At 44.0% G+C, this 9,393-nt stretch overlaps 2 protein-coding genes across 2 annotated transcripts; one reads left to right on the top strand and one right to left on the bottom strand.

The window, feature by feature from the left end:
- Window positions 1-333: 333 nt before the first annotated feature.
- On the top strand, window positions 334-5,120 carry TMEM220 (transmembrane protein 220; the record flags this gene model as incomplete). The annotated part of the gene is made up of 4 exons (XM_010073535.1): window positions 334-394; window positions 3,861-3,984; window positions 4,808-4,867; window positions 4,988-5,120. Coding segments are annotated over 4 exons (378 nt in total), but the record flags the coding sequence as incomplete, so codon positions are not given.
- Window positions 5,121-7,081: 1,961 nt separating this feature from the next.
- ADPRM (ADP-ribose/CDP-alcohol diphosphatase, manganese-dependent) lies at window positions 7,082-9,389 on the bottom strand (the record flags this gene model as incomplete). Its single annotated transcript, XM_010073534.1, has 3 exons — window positions 7,082-7,421; window positions 8,532-8,648; window positions 9,191-9,389. Coding segments are annotated over 3 exons (603 nt in total), but the record flags the coding sequence as incomplete, so codon positions are not given.
- Between the last annotated feature and the right edge of the window lie 4 nt (window positions 9,390-9,393).

The raw sequence follows: 9,393 nt of genomic DNA, 5'->3' as shown, positions 1-9,393 counted from the left end.
CACAGGAGGAGGATTTGGGGGGTCCAGAGGAGGGGGTCTCCTGTAGGGCTTTCCCTGGGTGCGGTGCGGGGACTCTGCAGGGGGCTGGGTGGGCAGTGAGGACTCAGTAACCCAGAAGCTGAGGAAAAAGGACTGGCACTCAGCTGGTGGTCTGGGATTTGGGGTGGTGATGGGGAAGATGACCGCTAGCCCTGCCAGAGGGAGAGGGACTGGCAGCTGTTCTGCGCAGCTGACCAACTGCCGCGAAGGGGAGAAGCGTTTGTGTGGCTGGGTGCTTCTGCTTCCTTGCCTTGCTAAGTTTTGCCACAGAGCAGATTTATGTTTCATTAACAGGTTGTCTACTTAGTGCCAGCTGCCCTTACCCTGCCTGTTGCTGTTAACCCTTCGATAACAGGTATGATGTTGGTGTGCAAAACAGAATCTCTGCTCAAATGTTGCCCTCAAGAGGTTTGTTTTTACTGAGCCACTGATAAAGATCAGGCCATGAGGAAACATGTCCTACTACCTCTTGAGGGCAAAAAGCTGCGGGACCTGCTTCTGCAGGAGCTCGCCGTTGGTTTAGTGATTGTGGTTGGACACACTGCAGGTGAACGGAGGAGCCCTCTGCGTAAAGGCCTGCCGCTGGGTTGGTCTCATGTTTGCACCCCAGTTGCAGCGCACAGCCTGGGAGCATGCTCTGAACCTGGCTCTGATGTTGACGGTAGTACATTAACTCTGTTTCCTTGTTGTAAATCTGTGGTTTTGCTTATCTACCTCCTAGAAGAGCAGTTGAGCTTTGCACCGTCCTTTGAAAGAGCTAAAGGTCTTCTTCAGTATCAAGTATTGCGGGTTCCTCACAAAGCGCATGGGTAGCCATGGGGACGGTCAGAGGCCTCAGTGCAGTGGCTGGGTTTCTGAGGGCATAAGCTAAGAAGGCTAAGGCCACACGTGTTGAGAGAATCAGTCAGATGAGACTTGGTCCAAGACTCCAGAAAATAGTTAATTTTTTGTGTTTTCATCCAGTAGAAATAATTTTAAAATAACATTATCTTGACTATGTCTTGTCTGCATGAATGCTTACTCTGAATAAACTAAAACCACATTTATGCCAAAAAATGAAAATCTTCAGGAGTGCATGCCGTTGTCACAAGTCACGTTGTTGCAGTCTCTCAGCATTCTGCCTACCTTAAGCATGTAAAGTGGCAGCATTCATAAATCGTAACCCATGAGGGCTGGTTGCATGTGGTTTTGAACTTTTCAGGGGAGGTTTATTTGTGTGATAGGTGTAGCTTCAACATAATGGCATTTGGCTGGTCAGGAGAATCTACATGTTAAACTCACAAGTGGGTTTTTGTTACTTGTGCCAAGACTTGTGGAAAATAAAGATTAAAATGTGCAGCACAACTATTGTATAACTGGACATTTATGTAAATTCACAGAGTGATATTTGCCATTCAGGTCTGTGTAAGACCCAGATTCTGCCTCTGCTGAGCTGCAGTAAGTTCAGCCAAATGGGGAATCGATTACAGGAATGGGTCACGCTGAATTTTGGCAGCCCATCATGTTTAATGCTTGCCTGGAGTGGTCAGTGTCCAGAAAAGACTGCTTTTAACTTTACAGTTTTTGCTGTTGACAGTGCTGACATAGCAAGAAGTGCCTGTGCCGTTTGCTCACCTCTGCCCCACAGCCCCTGGGAATGGACATGGAAAACCACAAGAATCTGTGGGCGCATTCTGATATTACACATTGCCTGTATTTCTCTGTCTAAAAACATCAGTCCCCAGGCAGAGGTGTCATCAGTGTTGCTCATCATCACAGGGAAAAGCTCAGAGAGTGTGAGGCAAGACACTCCTTGCAGTGTGGTGGTCTCTGGGTACCCTGACGGCTTTACTGGGAGCTGGGGCTCGCTCCCCTGGACCACTCTGCGGTCGTGCTGAGCATCTGGTTATGGCTGTAAGCTCTGGAAAGGTTGTTTCTTCCGCTAAAGAGACCTTTCATTTGTAACCCACCTTGTTGTGGTATATTAGGTTATGATTCGTGTTAAAAGAAATGGAGAAGAGCTGCTCTTATGCTGTTGTGCTGGAGAAAACTACAGCAGACGTGGCCCAGAAATCTCCCTTCTCAAGGACCCTTCTTGCAGTTTAGGAATGAAAGAAATGGGACAGTGAGGGGATTGTGTGAAAGAATTCACCCTCAAGATAGAAAGGATATTAGACTTGGTTGTAAAAAAATCAGAGACCAAAGATAAGGGCACTTGAATTGAGCAGTCTCATTAACACTACTGACTGAATTGTAATGTGTGTTGCAGGTTTTTTTTAAATGTCTGAAAGTATGTAATGATGTAACTTCCAGGAAAGGTGTGACAACACAAAACAACCTCTCTCCAGCAAACACAGTTGAAATGCGGAGTAGGAAAGAAAGGGCATGGTGATGTTCCTGTGCTGAGCGAGCGCCTTCCTGCGCACAGTGCAGTGCCTCCTCGGGCGGGATGGCATTGCTGTGTAACTGCACAGCATCGTACAGCATCGCAACTGAATCATACACCCAGGCCAATTTTAGCATTGGAAAACACACATATTAGGAGCTTCCCGTTAGTATTTACAATCCTTGTATGGTTGAAGACATTGTGAGTGAAAAGGCGCTTAAAGCAAAGGGTTGCTCTCACAACGACAGAGATGCCATGGGCCTGCCTTGGGTTGAGGACATGGTTAGATGCTAATCTGTGGAGTATTACCTGGGTGTATCCTCCCTTGCTTCTCCCTTTACAATTCATTCAATTGAGGTGCTTCAGGTAAAGGGCTGAGTGTTTCAGTTGAGAGACTGTGAAACTGAATTTCCCTTTCAGGCTATAGGACAAGGCTCCTCTGTTTAAAGAAGTTTTTGAATGATGTGATCGTATATTGTTTAACTGTGGATTTAATCTTATGCTAAACAAATTATATAAAAATATTAATGTAGTTGTTTTCGTAGGTACATTCTCCTTATTTCTCTATGAACTTTGATGTACGTACATTAACACAAATGGGTTTTGAGACAGCTTTGCTTCCCCCACCCCCTCCAGAGGGTATGAATTCATGTGCCAAACAGTGATGGAGAAGTCTGGGATTTCTCAAGCATCCCCTCTTCCCCCCCATGATTCCAGTTCTAAGTAACTACAATTTGCCAGCAGAAATCGGATGGAAGAAACAGCAAAGACAGGATGAGAGGATCAAAAACCCTGATGATAAGGGAAGGAACTGCTAATCAAAACGAGATGAGAATGCAACACCCGCAAGGCCACGAAATAAAGGAGACTCCTCGGACCCCTAAAGGACTCTTTAGCTAATTATAATAAGAAGCAGGGCTAGGCGGGTCTGGGAAATGAATATGAATGAATGTATTGCGAAACTTAATGGATATGCAACTTGTCGGGGAATAAATAGAGGGATAGGCTTTGTGGAAAGGCTCGCCTGTTGGTAGAGCGGATGCTCCCATCGCGCCCAGCGCTGCTTGCTTATTCTCCACCTATGAACAAAATAAAATCTTAACTTTTTTCTAGCCGCGGAAGTGGCTTCGTTGATAACGTGATTTTTTTTTCCATGCATGTTGAATGCTGGAGCCTGTTTTGTTTGCTGGAGAGAACAGGAAACTCTTTTCATTGAGGTGCTGCTGCCAAGAAGTTGCACCCCTAGGCAGGCAAGCCCCAAGCCCACAAGTGTTTATTTTCAACAGCACTTTTTAGCAGCTTTCTCTGGTCAAAAATATGATGGTATTTAATCCATCTTCCTGCCTAATATGTGTTTGCTGGAGGTATCTTTTTTTAGCGACTCAGTTGCTTTTGGATTTAAAGGGTGTACTTCATCCTACATTGCAGTTGCTGGGAGTCTATTGTTTTTCCTCAGATAATGGTGTTTGGAAGAGCCTCTGCCACCTTCATTCTGCTGGCTGTATTGTTGGGACCATTGCCTTGGCTTGCTCTTTGTTTGCATACGCTAAAGGAAACATTCTGCATGAGGAGGAAGGCAGGTAAGCTATGATTTTTATTTTCCCTTGCACAAATTCAGCATGCCAGACCATCTTCATCTCGTGGTCACCTTGCTAAGCTTTATTTGCTGGGCTGCTGCAGTGAGTGCTGTAGGTCCAGGGGAATCAAACCGAGGAGGAGGGACCATAGTGCTCCACACCAGCGATTTGTTGGACAAAAGAGCTAAATGGAGAGTGAACAGTCATGATTGCTTGCCTGATGGTGACAGTTGGATTTAATTGGGGGCAGTTCTGGCTTTCAAAGACCGGGATACAAGTACAGTGAAACAGCTTTGTGTTCTCTTACTGGAGCTGTAGGAATTAATATTTAAACACTCTTGACATGATACCATATGCATGTTTATCTGGCACAGACAGCTGAATCCTCTGAACTGCCAGGGACTGAGGGGGAAGGAGGATTTCTCACTTAGACATTCAGTTGCCTGAAGTAGGTGCTTGCTCAGTATTGAGGAGAAGCATTGGCAGCTACTGCTGCTGTTCATAGTCTGGAATACTGGGATGCTGCTTTGCTGCGCATTAATGGGGGAAATGTGCTGTGGAATGTAAGTTTAGCAGTGGAACAAAAAGTGGAAGCAGGAATTTCTGCAGCTGTATAGCTGGGCCACGTGTGTTTGTAGCTTTGTGGTGGGAGACCAAGTTACTCCATGTAAATACCTGTATAATTATGATCCTAGTAAAATATAGTGAACTCCTCCAAAAGGAGGCAGTGCAGACTTACACTACTGTTCTGGAGGCAAAAATTGTATTTTTTAAAAGTAAACATCTGCTTATTATTTTCTGATCTGTTTTTTGTTTGGCTTTTTAGAGAGTTGTTTGGTCTCGTGATTATTACAATATGGATGAGTCTTTGTCGCAGTTCAGCAAAGTAAGTCTTGTTTCTCTGCTCTCTTTAGGGAATTTAGAGTCTCGTTACAACTGCAGCCAGGTGTGCATGTTTTGTAGTAGTCGGATTTCAAGTAGCTCTGTTGCATTTGCCTCTTTATAGGAGTCCACTGGGTGGAGTTCGCTTGATTGCTGCGGTCCTGGTTGTCCTCTTCCCCTTTGTTTCATGGCTATACATTTATGCGAACAAAGAGATGCGAGCATCTTGGCCAAGGCACTGTAAAACGGTGATTTAATTCGGTGGGAGAAAGTATAGAATAAATATTCTGACCTTACTTGCCTTTACTTTTGGTTCTTAATTAAAGGTTAGTATCAGTTTGGCAAGACCCCAAAATATCTGGCTGCTTCCAGCAGTGCAGTTTGAGATTTGTTAAAAAAAATGAGGAACACTCAAATCTGAGTGGAGAATTTTTCTATGGAAACGGTGGTTCAGCTGGCTTCTTTATACATTTTCAAAGCACTGTTGATCCTAATGTGTTTTCTCACGGTATATTCATCATATCCTGGCATTTCTGGATCACTCTCTAACCACCTCGTACTTTGGGAAATCTGCTGTTCTGTAAGATAAAAGAAAAGTAAAGCAAACGTTTTGCTTCAATAAATGACTATTTACAGCCACAAAACTTGCAGATACCTGCCTGTATAGTCCGTTGAGAATAAAACTGAAAAATTGAGCAGTTGGCATTTCTGTTGCTACGCTAAAATAATGTGTAGAATATATCTGAAGAAATATTTTTTCTGATATCTTTAACTGAAAATTACTGATTTTACAGAGTAATAAATACTATTTTTCTAAAAAAAATTCAGTGAAAGCTTCCGTTATCTTTATTTTCTGCAAGATGCGTGCTCAAGACTGCCACCAGCAGACATGGTCACTGTCACAGCTCTGCTTGTCACAGAATTTCTGTTCCCAGAAAGCACAGTGATGGTAGGCGTGTTCCACAGCTACTAATCCTGGAGAAGGAAGCACAGGCAAATACACTGGTGTTGTGCTTTGTGTGGTGGGTTTGTTTGCAAGCAGGGGAGAGACAACATGAACTGACTGCACCCCCCATTCCCTGCCCCCCTGTGCTGCCGGGGGGAGAAGGTACAGAAACCAGGAAAAAAGCCTTTGGGCCTAGGAGGAAGGGAAGGGTGGGGGAGAAGTGCCTTTCTAAGATGTAGTTATTTTTCTCGTATCTCACTTTGTTTTTCATAGAATCATTAAGGTTGGAAAAGACCTAAGGATCATCAAGTCCAACACAACACCACCTAACTCACTAAACCATGTCCCTAAGCACCACATCTACACGTTTCTTGAACAGCTCCAGGGATGGTGACTCAACCACCTCCTTGGGTAGCCTGTTCCAATGTCTGACCATTCTTTCAGTGAAGAAATAGTTAATAAATTCAATATTTTTTTGTTTGTTTTCCCAAGTCATGTCGGTTTCTTGTCCCTGACCAGAAGTGGTGAGTGAACCCTCCCTGTCCTTGCCTCAGCCCAGGAGGTTTTTTAAACAAGAGGTTGTCAGGTGGCTTTTTTTAAAACTACAACAACTGGCCACACAAGCTGGCTGGGAGAGAGCCAAACCCGTCCAGATGCAGCACAGCAACACGCTTTAGATCCTTCCACATCGGGGCTTCTTTGCTCAGTCCTGCTGCAGGCTAATACAGCTGCGTACACGTAGATCCCAGGGGGTGTATCTACAGCATTACATGGTGCAGCATCAATGGTCTCCATTTTCCTCGGGCTTAGCCTTTTTTTGAAGATTACTTTAGTCTTTTAAAGCAATGTTAAGAAGACTGCATTAGGCTACAGGGTGGACTAATTCTGCCAGACATGAGACATTACTGACGATGATGTTAAAAAAAATAAATTGAAATGCAGCTGGACAGGTATAATTCTGCATGCTTTAATTTTGGCATATTAAAAAATGGTGGGTTTTTGGTAATATTCATAATACGGTTTGCTTTTTTTCACAGTAAGTAACAATCCAGTCAGGATTGGGTGTTTCAAGTCAACATTCTGCGTTCAAGTATATTTATTTCAAACATGGTTACTGGCCTTCTCTATTCTCCACAAATAAATTATGTCTGTTTTCTTACAGAAACATAATTTCTAAAATTCTGTATCCAAGAGAAAAATGTTTGAGTTAAAGCTATAGGGATCAACCATGCACATCTTTCTAGAAGCAAAATAATAAGCTGAATCCTCTGCTTTTTTGTCCAAGTACTTCCTGAAGAAGTGCAATTTGTATTTGCTTACCATTTTCAGAAATGCATAACTATGTCTGAAATTCTGCCCCTTCCCTTTAGTATCATTTTATCTTCATAGACATAAACAGTTCCAAAGGCATTGCTGTCTGGTGGAGTTTCAATAATCCCCTCCAAAGTCAGATGATGAACTCCATGGGAGTCTAAACAATAGCCACCATCATGCAGGTGCCCTGCAAAAAAGCAGACCACACACTGATGGGAGTGTATGACTGAAAGGGCATCTTTGTAATTCCAGGCAAGGCAAACTCCATCTGAAGCATCTGGATGAATGGGCAGATGACCTGCAATTGAGAGGAAAAGAAGCAGGAAAGTTACTTTAATGAAATACTAGGGCCTGAGCAGTGAGGCCCTGAATCAAAGTTGACCTCTAGATGAACCTCAATCTAATAATATATCTAGTATGTATAATATTGATCACATAGGCAGTGTATTACCTTATAAAAATATGCCAGTTTATAAAAGCTTTTGTTGTAACGCCTATAGAGCATTGCTGGAATGCTGGCTGTAAGATAATCGTTGTGTAACCACAGCCCCGCTTGTTAACAGCTATGCCTATCTCCACAGACAGACCTCTAGGTAAAAGAACGTAATAGGGTGGTGACGGGCTTTGCTGAGAGATACATAATCAAGATAACCAGATACCTTTACTTCTTAACTTTTTCCCGGGTTCTGGCCAAACGAGAGAAAAAGTTAACATGGAAAAAAAACTACACCAGATGTTTTTTCACAGTTTAAGATATAAAGTTGTTTATTTAACTGTATAAAAGCCGGGACTGTTTGCAGGGAAATTTGGAAGCCTCATCTATGCAGTGGATGCACTGTATAGGAATTTCCCAGTTGCTGGGAAGGGTTCTCCAAATCCTCGCTGCAACCAGGCTCCCCAGAGACCATGGATCTGGATGATGGTAACGTATTAACAGGGCAATTGGTGATGGATCTGTCTTAATCATTATCGCTAACTCTGTGTAGTAATGATTAGGTGCATTACCTTATTTTATGCTTGCTACAGTAGTTCACTTATTATTTTGCTGCTTTACCTTATCTTGCTTTAATTCATTTTCACTGTATTATTTTCCTCATCATTTTATCACTTTAAACATAAATAAGTTTACTTTTTTTAAATTTGGTGCCTGTGTCCTTTGTGCTAACCCCGTCGATTGGCAAAACATTTAAGCATAACCCAACTCTGCCTTAATTGCTGGTAAGTTCACACATCTAATTGTATACAGAAAGCTCATCTGAGCGTGAGATATGGTTGCTATCTCCTACTTCACAGGTTACATGTGTTCCTCAGTGGAGCTACAAAGTTGCTACATGTTTTCCTCAGCTAACATATGTTGCTACATAACTTTTTTTGCATATATTCCCATATATCCCCCATATCCACCTACCCATAACTACAACTTTTTCTTGGTTTTCATCAGAGAACTTGAGGACTTCATTGAACCAGTCCAGCTGCGCTTGGCTAAATCCTCCATTAAACTCTACAAACTGAGGTTCTTTGAGTCCTGCAATGAAGAAGAAGGTTAGGCATTTGTGCATATACCTCTTGTGGCTCCCCTATTTGCTTGCCTTATCTAAGTCTGCTTACTCACATGGTTTGCTCTTATACCATTTTTTTTTTTGTTTTGCATCTCTTGCATCATAACTCCAGCCTCCTTGGACAAACAAGAGAAAATTATTTTTTAGTGTTTTGGGGGGGTTTTGATCACGCACAGGATTTCCACTCCTGGGTGTCCCCCATCATGGGATGGGGTGGGCATCACTTGATGCTCTGCAATAGCCAGCCTTTTCTTCTGGTACCGCAGGGCACACAGCACAACACAAACCCATGCCAAAAGCACCAGAGCAGCATGACGGGTATGGGGGAGCATCTTTTGTGCCTGCCTAGAAACCCACTGACGGGCTCTCAGCTGCCAGCAAGGAGGTAGGCAGAAACAGGGCATGTGCCTCAGCCCCTGGGAATGAGATGTCAGCCCCAGGAACCATCTTATCGCTCCGGTAAGCAGAGGCTTGTGCTCCCTGACGAAGGTTCAAGCCGGGGGAGTACCTGTGGGGCTGTTGAGGTTGTCGTTGGGGTTCTTCTCCCGCAGCAGCTGCAGAGACTCCTGGTAGCGAGGGCTGTCTGGCTGCCTGCCCAGGATGCTCAGGTCGTAGGCGTCGAGCACAACGACACGGAAGCGTGCGGCCGGGCTGAAGTGATAGGCCTGGCAATCCCCGGCGGGCGAGAGGGCCGCGGCCCCGGCGGGACGG

Source organism: Pterocles gutturalis, unplaced genomic scaffold (assembly GCF_000699245.1).
Source record: "Pterocles gutturalis isolate BGI_N339 unplaced genomic scaffold, ASM69924v1 scaffold22647, whole genome shotgun sequence".
Lineage (NCBI taxonomy): Eukaryota > Metazoa > Chordata > Aves > Pterocliformes > Pteroclidae > Pterocles > Pterocles gutturalis.
This window is presented reverse-complemented; position numbering and strand designations above follow the sequence as displayed.